The 17,904-nt window shown below is 40.4% G+C and overlaps 1 protein-coding gene across 1 annotated transcript; it reads left to right on the forward strand.

Annotated features, from left to right (window-relative positions):
- The first annotated feature begins 13,110 nt into the window (after window positions 1–13,110).
- slc25a19 (solute carrier family 25 member 19) lies at window positions 13,111–17,775 on the forward strand. Its single transcript, XM_076265174.1, has 7 exons — window positions 13,111–13,288; window positions 13,750–13,911; window positions 14,500–14,655; window positions 14,879–15,049; window positions 15,215–15,392; window positions 15,559–15,689; window positions 16,003–17,775. The coding sequence occupies exons 2-7, from the start codon at window positions 13,780–13,782 to the stop codon at window positions 16,180–16,182; spliced, it is 948 nt and encodes a 315-aa protein (XP_076121289.1). The 5' UTR covers window positions 13,111–13,288; window positions 13,750–13,779; the 3' UTR covers window positions 16,183–17,775.
- Window positions 17,776–17,904: the final 129 nt, after the last annotated feature.

Raw genomic sequence — 17,904 nt, forward strand, 5'->3', positions numbered from 1 at the left:
AGAAAAAATAATTGCTGCCGTTTTCGACGGCACTTTGCCAACACTTTGCAAAGCAGGGACTGAACCAATTACTGCACTCTATCTACGACCATTGGCCGAGTCAGGAAGTGTAGCCCACGGTTGTGATCAAATCGTGAGTAGGCTAGTGCAGCAGCAGCAGCAGCGGGGCAATTCAAGTCATCTGATAAAAACACTTGACAGTAGACTACTACTTAACCTCAGTAACAACAGGTGAGTTGATGATGAGTTGGAACATTAATGCTAATAAGATTAGAATGTGTCACGAATCATAGCCAAGTGAGCTGTGTTGTCCTTAGGTAGGCTCTTGACATTGACATTGACGTGTGGGGCTGATCAGAAATAATTGGATACCCGCGGTAACGCTGTTACAAAAATATTTCGATAAAATTCGGGTGAAATGCAAGCATATTAGGCACATATCATGGCTCCAATAAAAGTAGCCTAATAGGGCCTAGGCTAGGCTACTTTATAAAAAACATAATTTGCTGACTGCGTGTGGTTCTTGCCATAGCTGGTCAGGCAGAGGCTGCTTTGCCTGAGTTCTTTGTTACATTGCTCCAGAACTGTTCGTCGCAGCGAGATGAAACTTTAATTGCGTGACAGAGCAGAAGTGGGGCTTTCCAAAGAGACTAAACTCTTGCCTGTGCGATCAAGTATGAAAAAAAAAATCATGAAATTAAATCAATTGATTCATATTTATAGTTTACCTGCGCACCCATTACTCTTGTTTGAATTACTCGCAAACCCGTGATCGCATAGATATGGCAAGCATATCAGAAGAAAGAGGAGACACAGGGCTATCTATTGGTACCAAGTATATCGATGCTTCTGGGCTATAAAAACAGACAACAACGTGACTGCAAAATAACATCATGTACAAAAACCAACTCTCGTTTGAATTAGGCCCTACTCACGAACCGTGATCAGATAGATATGCCACGCATGTCAGATGAAAGAGGAGATACAGAGCTATCATTTGATACCAAGTACATCCTTCTGGGTTATAAAACAGACGAAATGACATCAAAATAATAACTTCATATAGCTCCACTTACCCCACGTTTTTGTGTGTTGTAGTGGCAAGGCATGTTCATAATCCAACGCTGTCATGTGTTTCTCTATGGCAAAGTATGTTCATAATGCGGTTTTGAGATCCCAGCAAATTCCTGCATGGCATCCAATTCGAGACTCACATTGCATCCCAATTTATTCGACAAAGAAACACCTTTTTGCATTCACTTTGTTCATGACAATGCAGTAAAAAGTTGTTTTAGAATCATCATGAGTGTACACACAGAACACGCAAACTCGGGTTCAGTCAGGTCAGATCAGTTCGTGTCACAGATATGGAGCGCAGAAAGGGCATTTTTCATTACTAAATAAAAAAATGGCATTTATTTCTGTATGGCGCACACCACATGTCTGTAAATTGCTCAGCCCCAAAGCCCCTCTCCACCATGGTTCTTATATTGCCAGATTCAGGACAGTCTGCCCTACACATACATGAAAGTCATGTCCAGCTGACAGAGATACATTTCAAAATAAGAATGGTATAATATGCTTTTTGTCTTTGTATTATTTAAAAATCAAAATTAAATCAATTGAAGTATTAATATAAATTGGTGGCAGATCTGGGTAGCCTAGACTGTTCTGAAAAAAATATAGCATGTGTAAATGGCACTTACAATGACCAGGATAAATGCTTACAACTAAAGGTAGTGGAAAAGCCCTTAAAACAGTCTAGGGTTCTAAGGGTTAATTTCTTAATTCAGAGCCATGTTACTTACAGCCAAGTACTAAGAGTGGATATCAGAAAGAAATATAGTTTGGCCATCAGTATAAGATTAAATATCTGAATACAATATTTGTAGTATTTATTATTGTTCTTTAACATCATTTGAATAAGACTGATTAAGTAAGGTGCATTGTCATGTACTTTTTATAGCATTGGCTTATGGAAAATGATTTGGAGTGGACAACAAACTGACCTGTGTATCAGTGTTGGCTTTACACAATTTATTACCATTATTAAAATAGGCTATCCTAATCTTCAAAACTTTTTTAGTAGTTTTTAAATAGTAGTTTTGATTCCCAAGTGCCACCCCAATAAAAAGTCTGGACCCAGCTGGCCCCCCCTATAAAATAATCCTGGCTACGCCCCTGGTGCAATGCCTTGGTAACGTTATAGGTTGGATTTTGTAGTTAGGCCTACTGCAAACACCCTCGTTTCTATGAAACTGGAAACAATTGAACCAGGAGACTTTGTCACAAGAAAAAACAGAACAGATGTCTCATAGCCCATTAGATAACGTTACTGTGGTTTAGCTTTGTATAGCAGCAACGTTATACCCAAATATTTGTTTACGGTTAGACGTTACACTGACACAGCCTAACTTAATGCTCTGAATTCGCGGCCAACATCAAATCCATAACTTTTTGATCACCAAGACAAAATTTCCACCACAACCACAAATAATTCCACTACTTTTTAATATCATCCGATAACTAATTCAATGCTGATTTATTGCTTAGCCTACTTACCACTTTAACACCATTGACTATAACTGTAACAGTTATAGTTCAACTGTTTATATTGTAGCCTAACGTTAACTGTAACAGGTCAACACAAGCAAAACATTGTGAGTTGTTATGGGAAAACACCAATTTTAGGAAAAAGGGCTGATGTTGACCGGTCTTCAGCTATTTTGGTACGATGTACACATCCAGAAGAATACATTTGAGTCGTTATAGGCTCTGGCTTATTAAGGGGCATAATAGGAACAATTTTAAAAAAAATTATCAGGGAGGAAAAATCCGAGGGGGCACATGCCCCCTTAACTTCAATGGGCATGACGCCTCTGTCCTCACCTAACTGGTAGAACACAGTAGGCTACTAAAACAGCTCAGCAGCAGAGTAAGCGCCCTCTAGTGGTCATCCCATTCCTCTGCGTCTATGAACTGACTGCTTCACTACGGCAGTAAAATTGACCTCTTTCTCTCACTACACTCAGCAAAGGACACGCCTCAGATCTGTCAGGGCATTGGTCTGGATGTAGCAGCACACACACACACACACACACACACATACACACAAACGGCAAGGCAATCAGAGGCACTGGTGCTATGCCCTCCAGGAGATAAATGTTTAGAAGGCATCTTTCTGTCTCTTGTGTCCAGACTGTGGTACTCGTACGTCTCTGACCTCCTCCTGTCCTGACACACACTCTCTCACACACACACAGTTCCTGGAGTGCCATACGAAGAGAAAGAGAGGAGAGGAAAGGAGAGCCAGTCACACACACACACACACACACACACACACACACACACACACACACACAGTCAAAGCTCTTTTACCGCCCTAAACATGCATCTGCAAAATACCATAAACATGAACAGTCTGCTAAAAACCATAAACAAACATGCATGCTCTCTGTCCAGTCATTCATTCATCCTAGACACCTGCTCTCCTACAGAGAGAAAAATATGTGCACTGAGGTCGCCCTGTTTGTCCCTCTCTGTGCGCCGTAGGTTTCCACGCATCTCGGCTCGTACCTCTGCCCTCACACCTCAGAGTGACCCCGGCTCGGCTGGTGGCCCGGATCTGGCCTGACACCGGTGGGATTCTGGCAGATCTAGATCCGGTTCACTCAGCCAGTAACTGGGGGTTTGTTTGTTTGTTTGTTTTATGGACAGTCCCTACCTCGGGATTCTGGTAACCAACCCACACACACACACACACATAAATACAACACGAAAAAAAAACACACACACACACACACAAATACACAAAACATATACACACAACACAAAAAAACACACATATATACTGTATATACATGGACTGTGGTCATTGTTGGAGAGAATCACCCTACCGCTTGGAGATACACACATTGTGAAGCCCTTTCTGAAAGACAGAAATCATTCTGACATCTTGTGTGTGTATGTGTGTGTGTGTGTGTGTGTATGTGCGTGTGTGTGTGTGTGTGTGTCATCCTCCTTCCACTGATTCTGATGGCATGTACTTGTTTGTTCTTCTTCCTTTCATTTGTTTTCAGACTAAAATAATTCTCGAGCTGCAGATTGCATAAGCATCTACAGTACTATGCTATAAAATACAGACACGCTTGCTCATAGGGTGTGAGGAGCACCTGCGTGTGTGTGTGTTGGTCAAATGTTCCTCTGTTCCACATCAGGGGGACAAAAAACAGCAGCACTTTGAACAGCAAAAAAGCAGCACTTTAAGCTTCTCACTTCTACAGGAGCAGGGTGTGTGTGTGTGTGTGTGTGTGTGTGTGTGTGTTCTCCTTGTAAACGTGTTCAGTCTGCAGAACGCCCTCTCCTGTTCGTGACCCCAGCACCACAGGTTGTTCTTGGATAGGAGGTCTCTTAGTGGCTTGTCCTTTTCAGATAGGTTTAAAATGAACTTCCCAAGCTGATTCACCATTCCAAGGAAGCTCCTCAGCTCACTTATATTTGTTGGCTCTCATGTCTTGTACGGCTTTCGTTTAATCAGGATCAGGTTTCATCCCATGCTCTGATATGATGTGTCCTAAAAACTTCACCTCTCTTCTCCCGAACTTGCACTTTGGCACCAGGACTGCATGTACCCTAGCGTTGTGCTGCTCCTTTGTAGCTCCCCAGATAAGGATGTCGTCCATATGGCAGACCACACCGTCCAAGCCTGCTGTGACTTCAGATGTCATCCTATTCTGGAAGTGCTCGGGGGCGGAGCTTATTCCGAAAGGTAGCCAGTTAAAGTGGTAACGCCCAAATGGCGTAATAAAGGTGGTATAGCGAGCTGATTCTTTAGACAGGGGTATCTGCCAAAAGCCCATGTTTGCGTTGAGTCCCTGTGAGCATGCTAGGGTGTGTTCAACTGATGGCAAAATTAACTTTTCCCGGCACACTGACTGGTTCAGGGGTGTCGTGTCCACATAGATTCGGACTTCATCTTTATTCTTTTTAGGAGCTACCACCATGCCACAACACCACTCTGTTGGTGCTTTGACATGGCTGATGACGCCAAGTTTTTCCATCCTTTCACACTCCTGCTTCACCTTGCCCATGAGAGGCAATGGTACTCGCCGTGGCACTTTAAGAGAGAAAGGTTTGGCATCCGGCTTGAGCTTTATTGTGTAGGGCTCCTGGACCAGCCCAAGTCCATTACAGAGTTTAGGATATGTCATCCTCACTGTCTCTTGGTCTATAGCGTCGACTCTAGCTACCAGTTTAAGTCTCACTGTAGCTGGCCTGCTCAATAGACCCACGTGCAGATCTTTAACTATGTAGATTTTCTCTGTGGAGCTCCTCTCCTTGTATGTGAGCGTTTCAGTGGCTGACCCCAGGACCGTCAGTTTCACACCACCAGGGCCATAGTTGTTTCAGGGCTCCCTCTAGCTTTTCATCTCTGTGCATAACAGTTTTGTATACCTGCTTGGGTATGACTGTTACATCAGCACCAGTATCTATTTTAAAAGTTCTGCTTCTGCAATTTATATCAGCCATCCAAGGCTCTTCGCCAGAAGACACCTCTCCTAACAGTCCATCCATCCTCTGCAAGCTCATTCACTGTGTTGCCGCAGTTGTGGCATTTAGCGCTTTTAGCTGGACACCGAACAGCAGGATGGGATGGTGTTTTCCCACATTAGTGACATGCTTTGTGTTCTGTTGCACTTTGTGCCGTTTTCTTAGCCTGGGGATTTCCCTGCGTCTGTCCTTTTGCTTTAAATTGCTTTGCGTTGTGTGGTTTTCCTCTGTTTTTCTGCACTGCATCTACAGCGGCTTTACTAGCAGCGCTCAACTCTCCCCTCAAGTCAGTCTGCTGCCGCCTTACTTCCTCTGACCGCCTAGCCATGGTGATCGCTTTCGTGAGAGCGAGTTCCTGGCCGAGTTGCATTTTCTCTGACAGCGTTGAATCTTTAAGTCCAACCACCAATCGGTCTCTCAAAAGTTAGTCATGCAATTCGCCATACCCACAGTGCATAAGGTGACGTGAGGAATGCATCCACTGTTTCTGTAGGCGGCCATCTCCCTACCCATTCACCTCACAAACTCTTCTGTCAACACATGAGAAATAATATATCAGAATAAACAGCAGACCTTACCGAACACAAACGTGTAAAGCATTCCCCTGTACAGTTAGTCATTCCAGAGTAATCCGGTTTTGAATTTGCAGCACATTTATACATGCATCTCCAACTTTGGGCTTTAAGTTTCACAATGTGTTTAAATTGTTCAATAGATGATTTCATTACAGGTCAAATACAAAATAAATGTTACAAATATCGCCTAGATATCTGTAAATATTAAAATCAGAGGATATACAGCTGACTAAGAGTTTGTCAAAGTAGCCTTAATGATCACAAAATGCTAAGCATGCATGTAGGCTATTTGAGTGCTTAAATTGTTCAATACATGATTTCATAACAGGCCAAGTAGAACATAAATGTTAAATATTAGGCTAGGCTAGATACAGTACCCTCCATAATTATTGGCACCTTGGGTAAAGTTGACTAAAAACAGGTATAACAAATAATCTTTTGATGATTCATTGTACTCTCACAATAAAAACAATGAGAAAAATCCACTCTAGAAGGGAAGACAATTTATTCTGAGAAAAAGGAAAATCTCATAAAGAAATAAATATTTTTTAACGAAAACACGTTGCTCACAATTATTGGCACCCCTAGAAAAAAATTATATACAAAACCTAACAGAGGCATTTTCCTATTTAATTTCAACTTATTTAAGTTAATCAGAGTGTCTGTGAACTATCTATCTATCTATCTATCTATCTATCTATCTCAGTCCCCGGATCTAAACTCCATAGAGAAATAGTGGGGTGAGTCAAAGAGGAGAATGCACAAGTGTGGACCTAGGAATCTGGACGATCTGGGAAGACCAACGGTCTTAAATCTCTTGCTTTGTATTCTCCAACTGTATGGGGTGTCATAGGTGAATATTACAAACTGTTTTATTGGCAAAGGGAGGCTTAAGAAGGTATTATAAGCAGGGGTGGCAATAATTGTGAGCAACTGGTTTTTGTTAAAAATATTTATTTCTTTATGAGATTTTCCTTTTTCTCAAAATAAATTTGCTTCCCTTCAAGGTTGGATTTTTTTTTTCTATTTTTTTTTTCATTGTGAGATTACAATAAATCACCAACAGATTTTTTTTATACCCGTTTTTTAATCAACATTAAACAGAGGTGCCAATAATTCTGGAGGGTACTGTATCTATATTAAAATCAGATGATATACAGTTCTATGTAATATGTCATGTCATGTTTTTGTAATGTTTCATACAGTGATGCAGGTCTACTGTTGTGAATAGGCTATATACAACTTTGATCCTTTTTATGTAGCCTACTGTATAGTTAACTTTGGCCTTTGGCCTTGGCGTGTGGCCTTTGCGCCCCCTGCCAAATATGCCCAACTGAAGGCAAAGTGGCCTTTCCCCTAAAATTATGAAATGCCAAGCCTGAGCCTAACCTAAGATAAACTATGCATAGTGTGTAGCTTGACACAATGGTCTGCTTCAAAACTTCAAATTCATTCATGCTGTACAAGTGACCCTGTAAATTGTAGACTAAATCATGTATCCATGATCTCCCCTTAATGCCTTTGTTAATCTATCTATACCTCTTCTCTTAATTTCTCTCTCCCTGTCCGTGTCAGACACACACACGCCATAAGTGTGCCATGCAATGGTAGAACGAAGACCAAATTCTGCCAATGAAATTGTCTAATGACTAATGACCAACTAAGTGCCAATGCCAAGTAGGCCTATATATATGCTTCCCAAAGCAAATATCTCACTCCAAGCTGAGGCCTTTACCACCTTGATTTACTCAAATTTGAATATTATGTCCTTAAGATCTCCAGATCAATGAGTTATGCCTATCTACTCTGGCATTTACTAAACACAAAGCTGACAATTGTATAAAGAAGCTTGTCGATATTTTCCCCATGTGCACTGTGATGCTTACTGACGAAAACTTTCCAAAAGAAAAGCTTGTCTGCAACCTCTGACTTTGTTTTGGGATCTCATACAACATATATGGACAGACATGCATGCATATAGAGTGGTGTAGTGTATGTGATATGTAGGTCTACAGTATACCCACTTAAAAAGCATAAAAATTTCCGTATTTAAAATATCCAAGTATACAGTATGTATCAACATACATTTGTGAAAGAATTTTGACATGAGATATTTTTCGCAAACAAAATGTGACAGTCATTAATGTTGCATAATTATGGATTAAAGCACTCTTCTCCAATAAGACCGCATTCTCCCACCCTGAGCACTGCAATATCTCAGTATACCCACTACAGCAAACTCAGTGTTGGGTAGGTTACTTTTAAAATGTATTCCCCTATAGATTACAGAATGCATACCCTTAAATGAAATTTGTAACACATTCCGACTCAAAGAGAGTAAAGTATTCTCAATATGTTGTGAATACATATAATACAATCAACATTGTATTATATGTATTAGCAGTGGATAAAAAAAAGTTAAATTGAAGTTGCAAAACCCATAGCTAATGTCAACAACAACCCACAACCTCCTTTACATTGAGGATGGATTGATAAGCCTAGTGTAATGAAACACTTTTAACATCAGATGTATATATATATATATAATTTTAACACCACAAGGGGAGGTTATAGCCTATGCTATGCAGGGGTTTTTTTTCCATTTAAACTATCAATATGAACAGAGAGGAAAGAAAGGGACCTTCTGAGAGATGCACAGGCTACATGGTTTGATTAAACAATATTTGAATTTGAAAAATCTTGGCCTAAATGTAATAACGAGTCAAAATGTAATCCCTTAAATTGATCAGTGTAACTGTATTCTGAATATTCATATATTACTCATATTTTGTATTTTATATCTGATCCCGTTGCATGTATTCTGTTACTTCTCAACACTGAACAAACTAGACTACACCACTGCATACATACATACATACAACAACATACATTCATTTCAATTTCAATTTAATTGTACTTATAGAGCGCCAAAACATTACACATGTCTCATGGCGCTTTACAGAGTGTTAGACAATCAGAGAAAAGAAAAGAAAAGAAAAGAAGGCCCATGGGTAACAGGGGTAACAGAGGAAAAACTCCTTAGAATTGGAGATACATATAGGAAGAAACCTCGAGCAGATCCACGACTCAAGGGCCTGACCCATCTGCCTAGGGTCAGATACAGGACAGTAAGGTCTGTATACATGACAAATGCATATGTTAGTCAGGTGTAGAGAATAGGACATGGTGTTTAAAGCCACCTGAGGTGAAAGTAACAAGAGGTGGGATGATTACATATCCGGTATGATAATGCATTAATCCTAATTTAGTGTCAGAAAGTTCAAATAGTCCAGCGTAGGAAATGGAATTGTCCAGGGGAATAGGAGTTGTCAAAGGGCATGTAGTGGGTCGGCAGTACGGGCCAGGAATCTGGGCAGAGTTGTTGTAGGCAGGTGGTGGGTCGCTAGGCTGTACGGGCCAGAAATCCAGGTACGGGGACAGTAATAGGCGATGATAGGGCAGTCATAGGGATGGGACTTCAGGTGAGATGAGTGAGAAGAGGGCCAAGCACACGGATGGCTGATGACTGGTGATGATATACCTCACAAGTGAGGTAAGGGGGAAGAAAGAGAGATGTAGAGTGGGTTAGTATTACTGAAAACTCAAAATGGTTCATGTCAATAAGTAATCTATTATATATTGTTACAGTATACCATAGTGAGAATAGGCAAGAGAGGGAGAGTTGAAAGAGAGAGGGAGGGGGGGGGGTTGTATTAGGTGGCACATGAAAAGTCCATGACAGCACTATGCTATAGCAGCAATAACTAAGGCATGGTGAGGGGTAGTCGACACCAGCGCAGGTATGGTCACTGTGACCACCAGCGCACGCATGACTGAGGTGCCAGTCACACGAGGACTCAGCAGGGTGTTCATTCCAAAAATCCCTGAGGTGGGTGAAGTTCCACACCGCACCATACCTAACTATGGGAGGCAGTAAAGAGGTATGTTTTAAGTCTAGACTTAAAAATAGGGAGGGTGTCTGCTAGTCGAATTGAGGAAGGGAGATTATTCCAGAGGAGGGGTGCGCGATAGCTGAAATCTCTGCCTTCTACTGTAGTTTTTGATATTCTTGGAATTACAAGAAGGCCAGTGTTCTGTGATCGTAGCGGTCTTGATGGGTTATATGGGACTAGGAGATCTTGAATATATTCTGGTGCCTGGCCATTAATGGCTTTGTATGTTAGAAGTAATATTTTGCAGTCAATGCGACTTTTAACAGGCAGCCAGTGTAGGGATGCCAGGATAGGGGAAATATGTTCATATTTTTTAGTTCTAGTGAGTGTGCGAGCAGCTGCATTTTGTATAAGCTGTAAGCTCTTTAGACATGTGTTATTGCAGCCAGCATATAGAGCATTGCAATAATCAATCCTTGAGGTGACAAAAGCATGTATTAATTTCTCAGCGTCTGGTAAGGACTTCCTTATCTTTGAAATGTTCCTTAAATGGTAAAATGAAGTTTTGGTAATCTGTTTTATGTGATTATTTAGTGATAGGTCTTGGTCAATTATAACTCCTAGATTTTTAACACTTGTGGATGAGGATAGTCAAAGATCAGTAAATGTAGCCTGTGATGAGGATAGGATATCTCTCATCTTTTTAGGACCTAAAACCATGACTTCTGTTTTATCGGATTTCAAAAGCAGGAAATTATTTGTCATCCATGTCTTTATGTCTCTTGTCAAGTTTGGCTAACAGAGTTAATTCGTCATTCGTCATAATTCATTCATTCGGAAGGTTTACTCAATATACATTAGGGATGTATTGATGCACCGTGAATTGGCTACAATTCAATACAAATGTATTGGCAATAATAGTAAAATTGGAGTCAGATTGATTGGGCAAAAGATTATTCTAATTTAAAACAACCTTATCAGGGCGCCAGTTAACACAGAATACACATTACCTGGGACACTGAGGTAACAACCAGTTCAGACATTGTGTTTCTCTCAGTTTATATAAATAAAGGAATATTATTCAGTCATGATGCCGGCAGCTTATTCTGTTAAAAAAATATATCATGAGAAAATCGTGAATCACAACTTAATCATTATTATGGTAATGATGATATCAACATGCCCAAAATGCATGTCTGTGTCACCATCTGGCAACTGACAGAATGACAATATGAAACAATCAGTTCCACCCACAGATACCAATGTTGGTAAGCTTGTGGGACTCTAGCCCTGCAAAGCCACATGCGTTGCTGTGTATATAACCTTGCGTATATCACGCAGACCGCAAGTACTATGATTGGTCAACTCGCCCTGTGTCTTGATAGCCTACTGCTTCAATCAGCCTATACTGTGGTGAGAAGCAACATGCCACATGTTCACTGACATAAGCTTTGCAGATCAACTCAGACATATTTGGATTATAATGATGGGGTTATTCGTTTGTAAAGTGACTATTTGACAGTAACGTTTTGAAATCAGCTCTTCCCAGACAAGCAGTACTTTGTGGGCAGTTGTGGGAAAGTTTACTTGCTAACATAGGTTGGCTGGCAGACACCTCTCAAATAACCTCAGACTTATTTTCTTATTTCATTGGTAGGCTACTGTGTCTTTGCCAAACAAGATTAATATTTCAGCACAGCAGTCTACAGAGTTTGCCAATCTGACTACCGTTTCGGTGGTGAGTGACGCAGATACAGGGGATGCACAACTTCAAAAGGTTCGCGCCAGCGTCGAGGCAACGGTGTAGTCATTGCGTGGAGTCGACGCAGAAGCATGATACAGCATTAAGGCAAACATGAGGGGGGATCATGCCGCCCCTTGCCCACCATCCCACTTCCGGTAGCATGAAAACAGTTTTTTTAGGATCACTTCTCAACCATTGCACGGTAGATCACAAAACGTTTGTAGTAAATGAGTCACTTCCAGGTGCATCATCGTAGCCTATGTAATTGTGGTGTAGTGCCACCTACTGAATGCCATCAGAGTAAAATGTAACGTAGCAGGAAGTAAATGCTTCCAATGTATAAACCAGAAAAAAATAACTCACACATCAGATATGTGCATTTGACACCCACAAACCACATGTGGGTGCATTGTTGGATTCCGAAATGTCACGGGTTGTGGACCGCAGGTGCTCGGGCCAACCATTGCCGCTTGCGGCTATATATATATATATATTTTTTTTTTTTTTTTTTTTTTTTTTTACTTTCGGGTAGTTCTATGGGGATGATGATGAACAGTAAAGTTAGATTGAATGTTTTTAAGATTTACAGGATGGCATACAATAGCCATAGACGGACAAATTGGGTTTACCCCAAAGTTGACCATTGTGGCTTCCTCAGTTGACATTTTATGTTCTTTGTTTCCAACTTCAGACATGTCCTGAGGGGGTGGTAAAAGAGAAAAGTTTGCTTGAACTCTTTTAAGTTGGATACATGTAGAATATTTGCAACAAAAACAAAAAATGGGTTTGCATTTCATGCTGTCCTTCCAAGAGGGTAATTAAATTATTTTACAACAACAACATATATTAGAAATCTAAATATGAAACTACCTCAGTGTACATGAAAAAACATTTTGTTAAGAGAGGATAAAAAGTGGTACACATGAAACAGTAGTATTTTCAGCCATTTTCTAGGTGGTGTCTATTTATAACTGAAAAGGCATATCTCAGCAACAAAATAAGATATCAGGCCAAAAATGCCGAAATGTTCATAGTCATAAGACATTGAGGACTGTTTAGATGAGCAAAATCTGAGACCATGATGTCGAATCCAATGTTTTTGTATTCAATTGACATGGAATAACCACAGAAAATTATTTCATTGTACTGATCAGTTTGTGCAACAGAATTAGGCTATTAATAAAAAAATGCTGTGGTATGACGTACAGTAGTAAACAGACATGGATATACAACAAAGGCCTTAACCTTAAATGGCCATGTCTTTTATTCTATAAAAAACTCTTATTTTGACAGCTGTTGTCAGAACGGAAATTGCGCAGACCGGCTCGTATGGTCCCTGCCCCTTTATTTTATGCAGTTGATTTGTCAGTTTGTGTTGAACACATTATACATTATCTAGCTAGTGAAGGTGACAGACAACAGTGAAATAAATGGACGTTTATAAATACCTGTCTAGTCGACTTGGATCACATCTACTTGTAGTTTAATCATTTGGGTCCTCTGTGTCACCTTCCCCGTGGTGCATGGTAAGCAGATCTATCTTCCAAAGCAAACCAACGCGAAAGTAGTTTGTAACAAAATGTAGTTTAAAACAAAAATGTGAAAGTGGGTGTGACATTTCTCAAGAAACAAAAACGTTTTTCCCGATGAGCAGGGTAGGAAAGTCGTTTAAGTAATTTACGAACAAACTTTAAATAATGTAGCTTGTTTAAATAATGTAGCATGTTAAGGAAATGCAGCTGGCAGAGGTAACTTAGAGGACTGTCGTTCGTTTGTTCAACGAAAATGGGTACATTAGCTTCATTCCAAACTGTTTAATTTTACGTGTTAATAACCTTGTAATGTAGGCCTGTCTATTTTATTATTTTACGGCAATGCAATGCAGTGAGATAAATGCAACCGAGCTAACAGCAACTCAAATGCAGTGATGTATCGTCGCGAGTGGTATAAAGTATTATTGTGTAATTTAATTTGTGATGTCTCCTAGTGCTGATATTGCGTGAGAGCCAGTCAAGGGATGGTGGGCTATGACCCACGCTCCAGCAATGTCGTGCTTAGCCCGGAGGAGGCAGCTTTGGCTGGATCCGCGGCTGGCATGGTGACCCGTGCCCTCATCAGCCCCTTGGACGTCATCAAAATTAGATTCCAGGTAAAAATCCAAAACTGCGTTGTTTGGCATGGAACTATGAAAACTGAACGGGCGTTGCCTCTGTATTGCGAGCCAGTGTTTTTAACCCCAAACTGCAGAACGGAACAGGCCAAGAGGATGATGCATGGCATGACTTTTTGAGTAATGTTGCTAGCAATCACATGACTGATTTCTATTGTTGTGATTGGATGGCTTCTACTGAAGTTGTCCATATTAAAATGTGTTACCTAATATCTGCAGTAAAGTGGTCATATTACATGGCTTGGCTGTATTTCTCAAAAAGTTGACCTGTAAATCATAACCTTTACACTGTCTTACAGTAAGAACAGCCCATCCTTGTGTTGAGCAAAGGGACTTTGGAGGACTTTATTTAAGCTGTAGTATTTTGGATATTGTGCTGAAACACTTACACTAATATTGATCTACAAGTTCTGTTCCTATTCTGATGCTCATTCTGATGATGATGATTATAAGAGTGATTTATAGGTTGATGTAGATCATTTTGTTGATCATGATTGAAGTTGCTCAGACAGCTGTCCAAGTGTGATGCAACTCGTGTCTCTTTTTGCTTGTTGTTCCTGAGTACAGCTGCAGATCGAACAGGTGTCCTCCCGGCGGCCACAGGGCAAGTACTGGGGCCTGCTGCAGGCCAGCCGCTGCATCTACACTGAGGAGGGCCTGCCTGCATTCTGGAAGGGCCATGTTCCCGCCCAACTCCTCTCCATCTGTTTCGGAGCAGTGCAGGTATGGCAGCATCAAGCTGCATCATCACAGATGCCATCTTGCTCCCCTCCCATTAAAACACAGGACAGAAGCTGTTCAAAATAATCTGGATACGAATGCCAGTCATGCTGGAAGCTAAAATGTGCAAGCTTCAGACCACTTCCCTTTCATGAGCCAATATACTGTAAATTGTGATCATGTGGTTGTTATGACGTTATTTTAACTGAGTGTTGTCCACAAACAGTTTGCCACATTTGAGATCCTCACGGAGACTGTGCACAAGAATACACCGTACAGTTGCCAGACCCCCGGGGTGCATTTTGTGTGCGGGGGGCTAGCAGCATGCTCGGCCACTGTCGCCTGCCAGCCATTGGACACTCTGCGCACCCGCTTTGCTGCCCAAGGAGAGCCTAAAGTGAGAACGTAGACCACTGAGAAGGAGAATTCCTGACAAATTCAATGTCCTTTGAAGATAAAACTAAAACTTCAGTATCCTTTGAACATAAAATGCTTATTGCATAAATCAGTCTGTTAATTTTGAATAACCTGTTTTTTTTATTTAAAATATATTTGCTTGCAGATATATCAAAGCCTTAGACATGCTGTATTCACCATGTACCAGACAGAGGGGTTGTTTACATTCTACCGTGGCCTGGTCCCAACACTAGTGGCTGTGTTCCCCTATGCTGGCCTGCAGTTCTTCTGCTATAATGTGCTGAAGAGTCTCACTGAACCTCAGAACTCAGAGTCTTCGAAAGGTTTGTGTCCTGTTGACCTTTGTGACCTTGTGGAACACTCAAATTTAACCAGTATCACGCCTTTTCAGGTTTTAGGTGTGATTTGTGTCATCAAACACTCATTTGTACATGGATGTGTAATAAAAATTCTAATTCTTACAAGTATTCTCTCAATTTCCCACTCTAGGTGGCATCCGGAGCCTATTATGTGGTAGTTTGTCTGGGGTCATCAGTAAAACAATGACGTATCCTTTTGACCTCTTCAAGAAGAGACTGCAGGTGGCAGGGTTTGAGGAGGCCAGGAAACATTTTGGGCAGGTGAGCTGAACTCTGAAGGACTTGTGTGAATGAAACCTTAATGCTCTGTGTGCACCTGTCAGTTTCTATGTTATATTACAGAATCAGAATATATGCTGAGGCTGTGTAAATATTTTTGATGTTGAATTATTATATTATTCATTACTATCATTCATTATCGCTACCATTTTTAAGCAGAAGTTTACAGGACATCTGTTTTCTTGGTTTTATCTATTTTTGGTATTAGTAAATCTAATCAAGGCTGTGTATAAAATGTCAAACTTTTCTATCTGAATAATATATGGTCCTATTATTTACCACTTCCCTAATGCAGGTCCGGTCATACCATGGTTTTCTGGACTGTGTAGTGTGCATAGCCAAAGAAGAGGGAGTTAGGGGCTTCTACAAGGGACTGTACCCTAGTCTGGTGAAGGCAGCCGTCTCAACAGGCCTCACCTTCTTCTCTTATGAAGTCTTTGTCGGTCTCCTGATCAGTCTGAAGGGGAACCACTGAGACTGGAGGACTGTCGAGGTTGAAGAACCTTTTGTACCTCTCAATGGGGTGGGTGGGTGTAAGGGGCACAGGGTCACAGAACCACGCACACTGGGAAAGTGCCATGGGGTAGATACTGACTACTCTGGCATTGCACTAAAGGGATACAGGTCATCAGTACACCTGTTGTGTCAATGCAGCAAGGAGCATCTACATGTAGATATTACAGGATTACTTCAGTCACGTGTGTATTCAATACCTTATCAGTCTAAATTAATCTGGATTTGGTGATGCATCTCGATTTGACAACCAAATGTATTTGTTTTACACATATTCTTTTGGATATTATTTGGATATAGTTTTGTATAGAAAAATACAAAACAATACACTGTACATTTTTCTCATGACCAGGAAAAGAATGTTAATATTATTAACGCATTGAATGGCAAGAAACTGAGATTTTATCATTTGCTGAAATTTGGAGGTTTTCTATGAGTATAACTACCCCTTCTCAAGTGTCCTTGTTTGAAGTGGTGTCAGAACATTCTGAATATTTTGCAAGCAACAACATTGTTATTTTTTAGCCCTTCGTCTATGTTTGAACTGGTTAACTTTACTTTTTTGACTGTGAACTTTCACAGACTGCGCTTTCTCTTTTTCCACAAGATAGTGCCATCTGTTCGGTGCATTGTTTTCGTATGTGACACAACAAAAGCATAAACAGTTGTAGTCTTTGGAGTCGATTGGTGACAGATCATTGACCACTGAACAGTCTGGCGCTTCAGTGGTACGTCAAAAGTGTCCAGTACCTAGAGCTCCCCCTTGTGGCACTTACTAGTGATACATATAGGATACCAGTGCTCACTACTGTAGAATGACAAGTGCAAGCAAACGTTTAATATAAAATATAGAAGCAAACTTCTATATAGTATTGCACCAGAAACCAGTAACTCCATTAGATGTTTGATTCTGACAACTGACATTGCATTGTTATGATGAGTAAAAAACTGGCTTTAAGGTGTCTTACTTTTGACAGAGGAAATATCTCAATTGAATTGGGTGTGTTTTTGCCTGGTGTTATTTTTTTAAGACATTTGAAAGAGAAACAACAGCTTTACTACAGCAGCTTACTTACAACAGTTTTACTACAGCAGTTTACTACAGCAGGATTCTCGTACTGAACTCTGTTCTCTCTGCATTTCCCTGACTATCAAGTCCTTAAGGTTTTTTTATCACACTAGTTAATACAATAAGTCAGATATTGTCGTCAGTAATTCTGTTGCAGTGGTAACATGAGAGGTGTGTTTTACAGGTTTTTTTTTTACCTGTTGTCACAAATATGTATCCAAAGCTGTTATGATAAACACATTTGCATTTGTTTGTCATATATAGGCAAAGTTGCTTCATCCCATATGTCATACCAGTATTTATTTGTATTTTTTTTCTTTTGGCTACATTTTTGTTGTTGTGTAATAACATATTTATATGTATGTTTTAACATGCACACACTTCCATTTTACTGTATCAAAGCATTTGTAATATGTATCATGTCATATACCTAGAATACCGTGTAACAGGACATATTTTGCTATTAAAGATATTTCAAAAAGAATATTTACCTGTCTTATTAGAATATGTGAACGTGAAGTCTGATCAAAGTGTGTTGTCTATATAACAATGACATAACAGTGGTCCACTCCCCAACACTGAGTGTTATCAGTTTAAAACACTGGGGGGAGACAA

Source organism: Alosa pseudoharengus, unplaced genomic scaffold (genome assembly GCF_046254945.1).
Source record: "Alosa pseudoharengus isolate Yale_2024_CS ecotype anadromous, Long Island Sound unplaced genomic scaffold, YU_APseudo_1.1 YU_APseudo_1.1_scf_4, whole genome shotgun sequence".
Lineage (NCBI taxonomy): Eukaryota > Metazoa > Chordata > Actinopteri > Clupeiformes > Clupeidae > Alosa > Alosa pseudoharengus.